Raw genomic sequence first — 15,613 nt, 5'->3', positions numbered from 1 at the left:
AGAACCGTTAGTCGTTATGGTAACCGTCGATTTACGATTTCATCTGACCGACAGCATGCTGACTAGAATAGGTGACCCACTACTCCCCAGAAAATGTGTTTTGGGTACTATGTAGACTCCCTTACGTACCAAGTATTTCAATTTCCTACTCTTTCATTAAGTTATCTTGATTAATAGGTACGTTGATTTCAACTTCGTTGAACCTTCTGTCAACTTTAAGTTAATACAATGTCCGATAGAAATACATTTCAGGGAATAGCAATTAAGTTTCATTATGTACGTCGTCCAAATGATAAATATTCTATTACAGTCACTAAGATTTTATTCCATTTCGTTGACAATTTCGTTTATCAAAATACGTTCTCCTGGGATGAATTCTAAATTGGAACACCGTTCGATTCTGAAGAAATGAAATTAACTACTAAGATTTCTTTATTCGTTTGCTGTTAATCAGGGCCACCGAGCTGTCCCGACATTGGAGTTCATTGAATATTTCCCGTGGATTACGTAGTCTCCCACGAAACGTCGCTCAATTTAATTAAACGGTCTACGTTCCCCGATGGAGCGTAAAAATCTCTGGAAGCGTCGAAACATTTCTCCCGCTTTGGGCTTCGAAGCGGTAATGATCCAATCGGGGAGTTAACACGTCCAATGTTTGCAGACGTGCTCGTTTATCGTATTATCACCAGCTAACTGGTTGGTAATTCTCGACTAGTATTTTTGTTACATGACGGAGAAACAAACGTTTCGATAATCAACTTCCTTCAAGGATAAAATAATAATACTGTACAAAGCTACATATAACTTTAAGTTTTATAAGACACTGAGAAAAAAAACCCGAGAGATCTCCTGATCTGTTCACAGTAAATTAAAGATGATTTAGAACATAACCATCTGTGAAGAACTTCCATACAGAGAGTTAATACTCGTGATCGCTAATTGAGTGCAAAATGAGTTGAATTGCAAGTGAAAACGATGCTACCCGAAGGCATCCAACGTCCTAGTTTTGCTTTCTTCTTTTCTAATCTCGTTTAGACGTACCCTTCATGATCCATGGGAATAACAATTGCGAATCGAATGTCATGAAACTCTTTATCACATGTTGCCTGCATCGTCATTGTGCTAATTTTTCGTAACGCTCGCGCTAACAGCATTACTGCGAAACCTTCGCTTCACTTTTCGGGATGTGTGACACCACGACCTAAATTAGCATCCACTGGGAATGTGGGAGATATGTTCAGCGCTCTTCTCCTGGCCGTAGAATCAAAACTTTAACAGTGGGAATATATATCAATTTAGTCGAAAAGTCCAAGTATTCTTCTAATAAAGTCTATAATGTTCATATTTTTATTATCTTAAGATATTATAGCCATAGGTTGTAATTATAAATTATAAGACCTTTATAAGGATATAAGAAATGTAGCTTTCATTGATGATATGCCTCGCGTGATCGAGCAATCGCTACACGTCGACATATTTTCATCGCTGTAAATTCTATAATGTTTGCGACGGACCTTACCTTGTCCTTTCATCTTTTTTAAACTAATGAAATTACCCACCTATGATATAGAATAAAATCGACGCGAACTCGAACAGGTCTGCCAGCCTCCGGTCGATACTTGGAAGACATTTGAAAAGCTCAGCAGCTTGAAAACTCCGGAAGCACAATTCCAGCGTATTACTTTCAGTTCAGTACGAATCGTTGCCCTAGTGAAAATCACTGACCAACGATTTCACGGTTTTGACTGCTTAAAATCAAAGGTAATCCGGTGTAAGCCTGAAAGCAAAGTTTGTGTCAAAGAGGGAACTTTTAACTCGATTAGATAATTATATGTATAGCACGATTATGAGGTACATTAACTTTGTCGTTTTCAATCTTCTAACGTGAAAAATTTAATATTGAGTTTCATAAAGAAGAAAAATTACAATATATACTGATTATAAATTGAAGTCAATTCTTTCATTAAAATTGGTGAGTTGGAAACGATCGTGACGTGTATAATTCTTGGATTACCACTTCTACTGATAGACACGCGATGCCTACAGCTCGCACAATATCCATTAGGTAAAGATAAAAAGCTGATCATTCAAAGTTCAATCGATTCCAATCGAATATATTCCTTTCCCTTGGCCTGACTTATTGATAGGAGCGCTATCATTCCTTCGACCCACCTCCCTCTTCACGTTTCTAATCCGTAAACCAGCTAGCTTGCCTTCCTGCTTTGATGGTGTTATTTTCATCCACGACGTACAGACATGAAGAGAACGAGAGAGAGAAAGAGAGAGAGAAGGAGAACGTTGGTTTTAGTAGGCCACTAGGAAACGGATGCGCAGGGCGCGGCCTTTGCCGATATACTAGTTCGCACATTTATGATCGTTAAATCAGAACTGACTTATTTCCAGCGCCACTTCTCATTTCTCCCGTTTATGGGCTTGCATACTAACTGTGGCAGAATCAGGTCCAATACCTGGACAGTTTGTGGAATATTATTCAGCGTCCTTGGAATCTGATTCCTGTGTTTCTAATATGGAATAAGGCGCAGTAGCGCCTTCGTCCAGCGGAAAGTTAGCACAGGAAGGTTGACTGAGGAACCGATATTGATCTGAGAAGTATTAAAGCGATCTTTGACAAGATACGACTATGATGGTTTCATCATGTACGTTCTCCATTTCAAGTTAAAAACGATTGTTATGGAAAGAGCGTAAGAGGATTGTGAAATAAAAATTTCATAGACTGGAAAGGGTATTCTGTCGGCGGATTTTAACAGGGAGATTTCCCTACGATTTACGACTGCAATCTGATGCTCAGCGAGGGTGAATTGTCCCGTTTCGAGCTCATCGAACTTTTAGTTTTGACACAGTGGGAGAGTCACAAGTTGAGTTGGAAAAGAATCGGTCGATTTGCGCTGAACGAAAGGAGGAGGCGTCGGTGGAAAAGAAATGTCCAAATAAATGATAGGTTGTCGATTCTAACAGCAAGTTACTAATGGACAGATTCGAATAATTTCTTGTCGATATCACGTATAGCAAAATTTATCTTTATTGTGCTCGAGCAATTTATCTTCTGTTCGTATGCATGGCGCTACATTAGCCACCTGCGCTGTTTACGATTTACAGCGTCGAACCTTTCATGTAACTTTATTTCTAGCGCGTTGCATAAGACCGTTTGTCGATGCACCGGATCAAGTTTGAATTTTTGTTACGTTCCCTTCTTGTGATTATTATTTCCTTCTTATGATCCTCGCAGAAAAAACTTATCGTTTCATTGATGCAACTTGAAGTGAAAGCTCGTCCCGACGAAGGCTGCAGTTGATTGTGACCGTGAATATTTCGTGCCTGGAATTAGCAACGAGATGAGTAAAGAGGATATGAAACGAGCAATGAGTAAGAGGAATTAACGAATTGTGGGATGCACCGTGTCACTACGATTCAATGGAAAAACAAAGCGAGTGTGGCCAGTTAATGATAATAAAAATGAAGGTATAAAGTGGGCCGTGACACAGAATTTTCAACCGCGAACGCGACCAACGTTTCACAGAGGATGTAAAACTGCGTCGGCATAAAAGAACGACAAGGACGTTGATTATATTATTTTCAAGCCTACGGACATTTACTATTAAGCATATCTCTTCACGGTTCTAGATAATTAGCGTAGTCAATTTGCGGTGTTGTTCAACGATCGAGATATACGTATTAACATATCATATCTGGTAATTTTCCAGAAAGTTCTTATTACTTGTTCTTATACCAGTGTAAAATACTATACGTTCGTCACGTATCCACTACATAAAAATCATCAAGTTAACTATACGCTCATCGATATTCTCGAGACGTTAATTTACAACTTCCAGAGAGACGATAAAAACATTGGAAAAAGTTGCATCACAAAGTGACTCATAGTGATTCACTTTATATATTTCTGTAATGACTGGTACCAGTCGATATATGATAACATCGATTTTACGTACCTCAACGAGTTATAACGTTCGCACGAACCGGTACACGAAGAAAGAAAACTGATGTAACTGTGGATACCACGGATGCAAAAGGGTCACGAGATCGTGACGTTTTGGTGAAAGGTTTATGCGTTAAATTCACGGACGCATCGATTAAGATCTAAGTACTACGGCCACAGATGTCGAGAGAAGGACCTACGAAAGTTTTGTGGTTTGCATCTTTCGAAGGTTACAGAGATGCAATATTTACTCTAAGATGAAGACAGACGTTGTGAAACACGTCGGAAGGAAAATAACACGACGATTCTTAGCGCGTCTTCACTTGTTATTTAGATTCCTCGGATGTCTTGAAGAGGAATTATCGTTTCGCAATGTGCTAATCATTGACACAAGCAGGAAAACGGAAAAATTTCGATCTGAAAAAAGATATGAATTTCTCACTGTATTAAATATTCATAACGACAATTCTATTCATCGAAGAAACCGTTAACTGATAAGTAAACAGCGAACGTGCCATTATAATGGCTAACTAATAAATAGGAACTCGATTATACGTAATACTTGGGAAGGGATGAGCGTTAATTAAAGTAACATTCTTACACGTACGTTAAGTGCTTCTAAGCGCTGAAAATGGCGCAGTACCCGCTGGTCAACTGCGAGTAAATGATATCAGCAATATTAATAAGTTACCAATTAGCATAAATCTGTAATTCTGACCCTCTTCTTAGTCTAGTTGTCTGCATGCCAATGTAACGTCCGGTTACCTGAGACACATTTGATTCTTCCCAATCATTATTTCTTCATTTGATTAACTTTTCAATATTGCAATTTGAAATGAGTATCGCGTAAGACCGCGTTCGGTTATACCTGTAATATTCGCAAATATTTGTACATTAGAATACTTAGTGGAGTGAGAATAATGTTATCGCTAAGGCACTAATAAGCAAGTCGAGCTATGCAAATTCGAAACGTAAAACAGAAAGCGAACGTAACAAGTAAATAATACATACTTTGGAAATTGTTCTTGGTCTTTGATTTTTAAGCTAGTACTTCGAAGAAATGTTCAAGGATCAAAGTAAAAATAGTCTTCTGCAATATTCGTCAAAGCGGCTATGTACTATCAGTCTCGTTTCGACCTGGAATCAATGGACGATGAAACGAAAAAAATTACTGATCACCGGGCATGTCGACGTCGTTGAAATAACGAGCTCGCCAATAATATCTAGTTCGCTGGTGGCTCGTGAAAGATTATTTCGTTTACCTTGGATAGTTGCCTAGAAAATAAACTGTACAGTGAATGGTATCAAAATATGTTGAAATGTAATGCAAACAAGATGATGATATATTTCGCAGTAATAATCCAAGATGACCTATTCCAACGATGTTTACGCGAATCAGATATGCTATACGGAAGATTTGGAATATTCAAAATATTTAGAAGCGTTTTATGTCAAACAGTGTCTTAGAATAATTTAATTCTGCGATTGTGAAACTTTCCTCGGTAACAAGCTGACGTCTGATCAATAGCATTCTTGTGATGACTCGCGTTAATGAATTATAAGGAACGAATTATATAGTATATTATATAATTGCAGAAACATGGCAAGCATCTCAAGTCTCTATAACGGATGAAAACAATGAATAAGAATAATCCTACGGACGTCTGGAAGTATCTGGATGGCCATGATGTTGAAATGGCCAACACCTATTACAGATATACTACCAGTGCACACGCACTTTATTACTGTTATAACATTACGTTATACACATTACATGATCATTCGTCGACAGTTATGCCTCGCTCGTCATCGTTCTAGCGCTTAATAAAACTCTTCTCTATGGATCATTGTTACAGGTGACCTTCGAAATTCCTCTAATATGTATTTGCTCTCTTACGGATTAGAGTCTTCTTTCCCCGAAATTACAGGAATCTAATTTCTTCGCAACTTTAATTCGCAATTTTAGCTCGATGTAACGTTTAACCGATCGTTCCTCTTTCCCCGATCATTCTCCGCTTCGTCATACTTGTAACATAAAACATAAGTTGGAAAGATATTGGCTTCGTGATAGACGATTCTTGTCGCGAGCCGTACACGTGTTCACAAATTCTATGTTCTTGATGAATTCTTATAAATACTTGAACGATTGCCAAACTATTATTCTACTCCTTTCACGTGCCGTTTTACCTTCAAAAATACGATACGCATCACCCATTCATGGACTCGTAAAACCGTCCATCAAACACCAGTAACCGATGGCAACTATTTTTAACAATTTCATCAAGCCACCAGTGATTGAATATTTTCTTTTAGCTCTAATCATGGTTCTTGCTCAGGCGTATTAGAGAAAATGTAATTAGTATCTAACCATATATAAATGTCCAATACGTTATGTTTTCCATTGAATACATCATTGAATAGAAAATTTTGGATTTATGTGGAATATCAGGAAGTAGATTAAACTCGATCAATTTGAAATAATTAACTTGATGGATTCTGTTTTCTAAGGAACTGCGGAGGAATTTTCGGAGCTCTGGAAGATTTGACGATAAAGTGTCTTAGACCGTAGGATAGTTATTGATCGTAACCGTTATCCGATGCATTCATTATCCATTTGATCGAGATCAATGGATCATGCACCAAGGAAATTGATCTGCATGCGGTTACTTGGGCAACACTATCGATGAAATGCTAACACTATGACCAATATTTCCGGTTGACGTCTGGTTTGAGATAGATAACACTGATGGTAAAGTACACTGTAACAGGAGTATAAATTTCTTTTATTATTGTTCTTCATTTGCTTACGATGAATTGTAAATTATATCCAACTCTTCTTTTTTTTATCACGTTCCCCTTTGATAAAATGACCTACCTTTGCCAAGAAAAAAAAAACAAGTCGAACGGGATTCCGAGCAACGCAGTTGTAGAAGGGTGCGATTCGAAGAAATAACCGTTGAATCGATTTTTTGGGATCATCCTGGGCAAGATAAAGCAGAGCATAACAACCTTTTCTAAGCTCACCCTTTTCAGCGTTTCCTTTTCAAGCGGATCCGGCCTTACAACTCTGAGCCGAGTACCATTTTATTCTCAACCGTCTTTCGTTTAGCGTAACAATGAACGTACGCGGTAACTATCGTAGGATACTAAGAAGAGTATTAACTTAATTACCGGCTGGACATTGATTGAAAATCACCGGCCAATAAATTGCGAATGAATAAATAAAGAAGAAAATAATAGATTAGACGAAATAATATTTTCAACAAGATTCTAAGAACAGACTAATGGTTCTCTTTCTTTCCCTAATTTAATTGTGAAATATTTTTTTCGATATATTCAAAGTAGAATGGTTTATAATATTTTTTACTGGATATTGACGCCGAGTGTAGTATAAAAAGCACGTGATCTGTTTTCAGTGTCAAGATGAAGATAAATAACGTAAACAAATGTAGATTGGATTCAGCTATTTTAAAGATAATACAGCTTCAAAGGTCAATTAGAATAATGATTCTGCAAATATGAAGCATAATTTTGTGCTATATCAGAAATGATGTGCATGAAATTGATTTTATGACTCGTAACCAGATAGATACCGAGCAAAAAATTAATATTGTCACCAGCATTTTGGTGAATCATTGTAAACGTGCGACGCAATTAATTGTTTCGATCAATAAAAAAAATTAACTTAAGGTACAATACGAACGACGTTCGCAATGACGAATACTGATTCAAACCAGGAATGTTAACAATGCATCCTCGGCACGGTTAAGTAGCCGAGCTACGTTTTGCGTGGAAATTATGGTGGGGATACCTTGCTGGGTGTTCCTGTTGCACATACAATATCCACATGCATCCCTATCCACGTACGATCACACGTGTAGTGTGTACACGTGCACAGATGATCTTAGTGTGTAAATACAACGACGTCGGGTGGGGAGACGACGCCTCTCTAAGCGACGCTCCGCGTCTTCGTCAGTCAAACCGCGATCGTCTCCGCGTGATGGGCCATAGTTCAGAACGCTTAGTAGAATAGGTAGCAATGGTCGGTGAACAGTGTTGAATCAGTTAGTTGACAAAAGCAGGCCAGCCAACACAGTTGGTACGCACGGAATATTCTTCACACCGTTCCGTCGACGAGAATAGACGCTCTTCCGGATCTCTGGCGACACTTGCCGGACCACGAACACTCTTGTTCCGGGTATCAGTTTTCAACTGGTTCGTCCACTGGTCTTTGTCTCTTTCTGCCACGTGATTGGACTAAAAAAAAAAGTGACAGCATACTGTGATAGATTGTAGAACGTAAAGTGGGCGAATAAAGTGTAAAAAAAATGAAGAGCTCAGCATTCTTGCTGCTCCTTGTTACCATGACCACGTGTCATGAACCGTTCCAAGTGGTCTTCCAATGGAACACGATCGACGTGATATGGCCGTCAGAAGAGAAACAAAACTATGCGACTGAACACGGTGATTACATTCCAGCTAACAATTTCATAGCTGGTATCAAATTTTGGAAGGGTAAAATGTATCTGACGGTACCAAGGTGGAAAAGCGGGGTACCAGTGACGCTGGGAGTCACTTCTGCAACCGTGGTGAACGGCAATACCGCCCCTAAGCTGGAAGCTTTCCCTAACTGGGACATGCAGGAAGTTGGAGACTGCAACGCCTTCCAGTTGGTCCAAAGTATGGAGATCGATCCAAAAGGACGTATGTGGGTACTTGATTCTGGGAAGATGTCACCTCTCTCTGTAGAAGTGAAGATCACCTGCCCACCAAGGCTGGTGATCCTGGATCTCGAGAACAACGGTGAGATTTTACGAACCTACGAGTTCCCTCCACAAGTCGCCCGTCACGGTACAGCCCACCTAAATGACATTGTCTTGGATCACGAGGATGGTGGCATGGCGTATATCACAGACAGCGATCGCGAAGATCCAGGCATAATCGTCTACTCCCTCAGTAACAATACTTCGTGGAAGGTCAGGCATGATTCCATGAAAGCTAAACCCGAAGCAGTAAGATTCATGGTCTCTAAGAACCTCATTAATATGCCTATATCTGTCGATGGGATTGCTCTGTCTCCGGCAAGTGTTGAAGACAGACAAGTATACTATTCACCACTGTCTTCCTTCCATTTGTACTCTATACCAACATCGGTGTTGAAGAGCAACCTAAGCAACGTAGATGAACACGTTAAGGAATTGGGAAAGAAAATTTCTCAAACCGATGGAATGATGATGTCAGCCAAGGGAGCGTTGTACTTTGGACTGCTGGCTGACGATGCTGTAGCTATGTGGGACACTAAACAGTCGTTCACTACTGGCCAAAGGGTGATCTCTAGAGATCATGAAAGGATGCAGTGGCCGGATACATTTGCGTTCGATGAGAATGGTAACTTTTACTGTGTCACCAATTCCTTGCAAAATATACTGACCAACCGAGTAAACACCAGCGTGCCGAACTATCGAGTAGTCAGAGCGAAAACTGCAGTCAAGAGTTATCAGTATTTGGAGGACGGAACCGCACCGGAGCAGCCGGAGATACCCACTTCAGTTGCAAACAGGATTAGTCTCGCAGTTGCTACCGTATCAACCATTCTGCTTGCTTTCGTCGTAGTGTAGTAACATCTTTCTCCCTTACTTGTTCCCTCGTTCTTTTTTCTTCGAACACAGTCGGGTATACCAAAGACATTCGTTTTATCCTTTCAGTTAAGTAATGCACAGATACCCCGTCCAGTGTTTTTGGTGACCTTGAACATTTAGAGTAATGATCGTAGGTGGTTTGGAGTCATGATAAAAAGGACAGAGATCTAAGATTACTTGACCATTCGCGATTGCCATAAGTACTTGCTCATTTTCCTTGTTTTTCTTATTACCTTCATATTTTAATTCCATAGATACTTGTATTTGAAGTATCTCTCTCTTTAAATATATCTGGAAAAATTATTATTCCAGAAGATCGTTAAATTTTTATGGGTACAATACCTATGGTGAAGGAAATGGCCTTAAATGATCAATTAATTTTGCATGAAACAAAAGTTTTAATTCACAATTATGTATTATTCGCGATGGGACTTGTAAATTGGTGTTGTCAAAACGAAGCTTAAGAATCCTTCTAACCAACGAATAATTGGATCATAAGATCAAACTGCCTGTTTGCATAAAAATCTTGTAAAACGTTTTGTAGTGGCTATCGAAAGTATTGACATGCCATTTGGTATAGAGTGTACATTTTAATCAGTTAAGATACAAATACATTAAATTATACATCATTTAGTAAAATTTTTATATGATTACTAAAATATTTATTTATTTATATATAATATGATACTATAAAAATCAAATGCGAAATTGGATAAAAAAACATCTCATTGGAAAATAAGGCTATGTGCAAATACTTTTCAAGACCATAGAGAAAGTCAATGTCACTTTTGATTACAATTGCTATTTTTGACATTTTCATCGAGCAAAATTGATCTCCTGCAATTCAGTTACCAACAAGCGTTTTTGCATTGTGGCCTCTGTTGCGAAGAAGAGTAACAAATCTATTTTTTTTTTCCAACGTCGGCAACGACTTAATATTCTTACTTTTTTATACAATACGTTATATCAGTCCACTCAATGATAAAAAAAAGAGGAAGAGAGAAAATGTTTTCCTAAATTTTTCAAAACGAGGATAACTCACTCATGTTTCTCCTGCAAGAAGAGGAAGACATTAAATGAAAAACTCTAACTTCAAAGTAGCAGAACTTTCACTACATACGAACGTGATATATTAATGATTTCATCATTATTCGTTTTCTATCTTCATTAATTCAGTAGTTAATCGGGCCGTTTAATTGAATTGCTGATCGTTAACTCGGGCCGCAATAGCCGAACAAAAAGAATTACATTTTTATATGGGGCGAAACTTTCGCCGCCACACCATCGCATTCACACATAATTGACCTCGAATTAACATCATCAATGGAGACTATTAAATCTGCCAGTGAAATTAAGACGCTTCCAGTCCGATTGCATGACTTCAAAGGGAAATTGGAAGAAGTTAGCCACGTTGCGCTTGTAGGGTGTCGTGTACAGTGTTGAAAGGAAGATGAGGCATTTGTCAAGACCATGATGAAAGCCATTATCGATGAAAGTTCCGGCCGTCGAGGACTCGTCCCTTGAAAAAGAACGAAATATCAACGAGCATGAGTTTAATGGGATCATAGCTCAGCGAGATAGAAATGACAACTCGGGAACGAACAGTAGGGCAGCGATAATGAATGATCTTTTCTAGTTCGAGAAATCGATCCTCTGTAACGCGATACCGACAACATTCCACGCCTTGGGTTTTGATTGTAAGTCTCAAAGCGAATTGTGATCTAATACGACGTGTATTACATTTATAGTTTCTATTTTTTTTAACTAAATTGTTGCTGAAACAATTGTGAAGCATATTTTGATTTTCAGGCTAAACATCTCGACAGTCCATACTGCTTGATTTAATTAGAGCATCGTCAATGCGTACAATCTTTAAAAAGGGCATTCGACCATACAGAAAGTTAAATATTTAGTCAAATATTTGTCGATCCTCTAATTACTTCAATCAGTTTGCGAATACAAAAGTATTAATCCTATTTAGACATATATGAACACAGAGGATTCATTTCAAGGGAAACAACCATTGATTATCAGCCCGTTACCATATTACCTTGTGTTAGTAACACGACGATAACTGCTACTAATTGTATATCTGTTATTTATATCCGTGACATAATCGTTTTAGTTGCGACAAAATTATGTACGATGAATCCTCGTATGACCTTATGTAATAGAGATGTCTATTTTTTTGATCATTTTCTTCTTTTTTTTTTTTCATTAGTCGATCACGCAAATGGGAGAAAGCTGAAGATCAATGAATTTATTATAGTACTTTAGTCTCATCGCCTTATGAATCGAACTGTGAATACGTATACTATATATAAATGTATGTATGTATGTATAATTAGTGTGTACATTACACATGTAACATGTACGAGTAGCTTTAATACATATGGCCTTATTTGCGACGATGAATTGAAACTGTATACTACGTTCCGTTGGAAAATGTGACGTTATGACTCATTTGTCTGTAATCGCTGGTGAATGCAACTTTCCACCATTTCACGGCATATATTGCTTACAATTATTATAGATTCCAGTATGTTATTGAAAATTCAGATTGATTCCTCATTTGCACGAGTATCTTTAGCGCGTGAACCTGTGTACTATAAGTTAATGAATAAATAGAATAGCCCGTCGAATCGTGTACATATACTACTGATCACAAGTCTCGGACCATCTCCTTCATTATCACATTTTAAACACACAATAAAATAAACGACACTATAGAAAATGTCTGTCTATATTCAATATTGTTAAGCTTTTGTGCATTCTATAAAATGTTTCAAGAAGAATTTTTACAAAGGCTGAATTTGTATATATTTTAATATTATAAGGCTGAATTTTTGCAAAATGACACTATCTATCAAATGATGGCCTCGAACTTCTGCTCAGTAGCTAGAGCTAGAGGCCGACTATTAAACAGATACAGAGCCAGTGTGAAATGAATCGTTCATACGGCATATCACGCGTTTGAGATCTACGTTTTCACGTGCATTTATTAATGAAAAAGAGAAAAAGAGAATATCCAATCTATCGGTGAGTATCATCGATTTAAAGTGCAACATGGTCTTTCGAAAAAAAGAAACTCGAAGACGTTCATCAAAGGAGCATCGCGGTAATCTCACTTTCAACCTCTCTTCCCACAATTGTTTCTTCTTTCAGCACGCAGCGTCCCAGTTTTGCGGCAAAGTGAACCGCACGCACATTATTACATGCGACGAACGGAGTCGGGATCTAGCCCTGAACCACGAGTCAACGAACGCCCAGGGAGAGGCTCAGAAGATTACAAAACTGCGCTGAGAATACTCGTTGCACCTGAGATTAATCGCTTTAATCTGCTCGAATCATCGGGAGCACCTGTTTTCAGCTCCTTTCCGCGGATCGCATCTATTTTTCAATCAGCCTAAATCAGTCCAAGATGGAGATCACGAAGACTACAAGGAACAAACGTTCCAGCAATTCTCAAGTTGTTGATGATGACTTTTGTCTTTCTAAAACATGGAAAAACAAATTCATGTATTTAAAGTTACATGGAAAATTTTAATGAGATATCATTATTAATTCTTATGTTTTGCGTTTATGTTTATAATATTTTTGAAATGTATGTAAAATAGAGATTGGAGATAATACCAGTAGAAAATCTATAGAATGAATCATGAAAGGAACGTAAAAATACCGAATGAGTGGCTTTGAAAAGATGTCACGACATTCAATTGCGTTTACAACAAATGATGTCATCGCACTATGAAAAGAATATTAAGTGTCTTTCGACTCGTAGACAGAGTTCGATGTTCAAAGTTGTTGAAGATGGTTTCCATTCGCTCGTCGGACGATTAAGTGCTAACCGAGATGTTCAGAAAGACTGGTCGACGAAAAATTTGGCTAAAATTAAAAGCATTAGGTACCGCGTCATACCGACTACCCATATTTAAATGTCGATCATACATTCCCTCCTCGCCAGCTACAGCAGTTGAACCATTAAATTGAATCAAACAATTCTGAATGATGAACGAATATTACACATTAAGAACTCAAGAAATATTTAACAAGTGATCGAAGAATTCAAACAAACGTTGTCTTCGTTTGTTTAAAAAGTCACGCTTATAAAACATATCCGATAGGGCTATACACTTATCATGGTGTTGTTCTTAGACAAGTAGTCGGTAACCAGTATTGAACGATATTAGAAAATATTATAAAAGATCTGTTATGAAAGACCGTAAGGTTTCGATGATCGACCAGTCTTCCGGAATTTTAATCAAGAGCGGCCTTTGCGCCGCTTTTTAACTGCGGAAACGGGTGTCGACAGTACACAGCAAGGTTCTATCGTATAGTAGATTGTAGATTTATAAGTATGCTTTCTATTACGAGAGAAGCTGAATTGAAGTTTCGTTTTGTTTCGTCGAGGGTCTCGCTCAGTTGAGCCCGATTACAGCTGACTTTCAGGCTGGAACGCTTTACGTGTGATTGTAGAATCGTTTCCTGTTTAGTCCATTCTCTTAAACCTACAAAGGAAAAGTTCACATTAGATAATCAGTAGCATGATGACAATTACGTTGATGATAATGCCCGGCTAAGTGATTTTCGAGAAACGAAACGGAATGGAACGAAAGTACGTTAATTACATTATTTCGGCGTCGTTCTACATATTAGTAAATCTCCGTATACTAAGAAGATTAATATATTTTCTATAGCAGTGATAGTTCTTTAATAAATAATACGAATAATTTTTCCGCGTGAAAACACAGAAGAACGAAATTGTTTCGCATGGATTTTGAAAATTTGTGGAATGTGTATACGGTAGCGTTTATAGCAGAAAATGCTATTTTTACCAATGGAAACAATGATTGTCTCTATCCGGGTCATGGATTTTTTCAAAATCGCATGAGAGATTCGTGTGGAGGAATTTCATCTTTCACGTGGAATTGATCATTTTTGATGAAACACCCTATACATTACGTAGAATAGCGGTACAGATTCAAATAGAAAATGCACTGCCATTCATATCGATAATAATTTTATTACTGTGTGTTTTAGAAGAATGTAGTACTGCTATTGTATAGTGCTTATGTAAATTATGCCTTATTAATAAAGAGATAGATGTTAACAGTTGTCGTTATTTTCAGCCACTCTCCATTATGCGTTATATAATTGACTCATAAATAATTTCTGAATAAATACCTCATCATATTTTTGCTGCCTCTTCTTATAATAGTATTTCTAAGCTCTATTTTTAGCTGTTAATTATAATAAAGTTCCATTCATGTCAGTGTCTCAGGAAATAGAAAACTCTAGGAAACATGTCTGATGCCAGATATCAGCAATAAAATTTCAAATGAAATTATGACGTAAACGAAATTTTGGACATATAGATGATGCTACATCATAAGGTATTGTATCGCTTTTATGTTACTCTTAGCTTGAAACGGAAGTTATATTTGATATATACCTGATTGATTACACATTGGTTTAGATAAATAAATATAAATATATATATATAGTACATATATACTTAAAAATATAGAACAATTTCAAACTTCAGTTCTGTTCCGTCGAACGAGCGCTAGATGTTTTCTAAGTATCTTAATAGATGACTCTGAGTACTCTGTTTTATCTGACTCGGCACAGTCGATAATAGCAGATACAATTTGTAAAGTCGGATTAATGAAATCTTCAATAGTTCACGAAAACATACACATAGGCATAGATAAATATAGAAAAAAATAGAATAAATAAATACCTAGTACTAAACTGATTTATTTATTATACAAATCTTCTTCTAAAAATTCTAACATGTTACTCTAGTGACATGTTTAGTGAGAAATTTTGCAAAAAATCATGATGCAAAATCTTTATATACATATATATTGAAATGAAATTATATCCTTTAAAGAAGTAATCACAAGAGTGTACAGAATCATTGATCCTTGTTGAGGTTAGGAGATTAGAATCTAATCGGAATCTAATCTGATTGATACACCATCGTTGATAGACAATGAAGCTGTAGAATAGCATT

At 37.4% G+C, this 15,613-nt stretch overlaps 1 protein-coding gene across 1 annotated transcript; it reads left to right on the top strand.

The window, feature by feature from the left end:
• Positions 1-7,908: 7,908 nt before the first annotated feature.
• On the top strand, positions 7,909-14,708 carry LOC117211953 (protein yellow-like). The gene has a single exon (XM_033456372.1). It carries the CDS (start codon positions 8,284-8,286, stop codon positions 9,571-9,573), a length of 1,290 nt encoding a protein of 429 aa, XP_033312263.1. The 5' UTR covers positions 7,909-8,283; the 3' UTR covers positions 9,574-14,708.
• The last annotated feature ends 905 nt before the right edge of the window (positions 14,709-15,613 follow it).

Source organism: Bombus bifarius, unplaced genomic scaffold (genome assembly GCF_011952205.1).
Source record: "Bombus bifarius isolate JDL3187 unplaced genomic scaffold, Bbif_JDL3187 scf7180000007966, whole genome shotgun sequence".
Taxonomy (NCBI): Eukaryota; Metazoa; Arthropoda; class Insecta; order Hymenoptera; family Apidae; genus Bombus; species Bombus bifarius.
The sequence above is the reverse complement of the archived record's forward strand: the minus strand, read 5'-3'. Positions and strand labels throughout refer to the sequence as shown.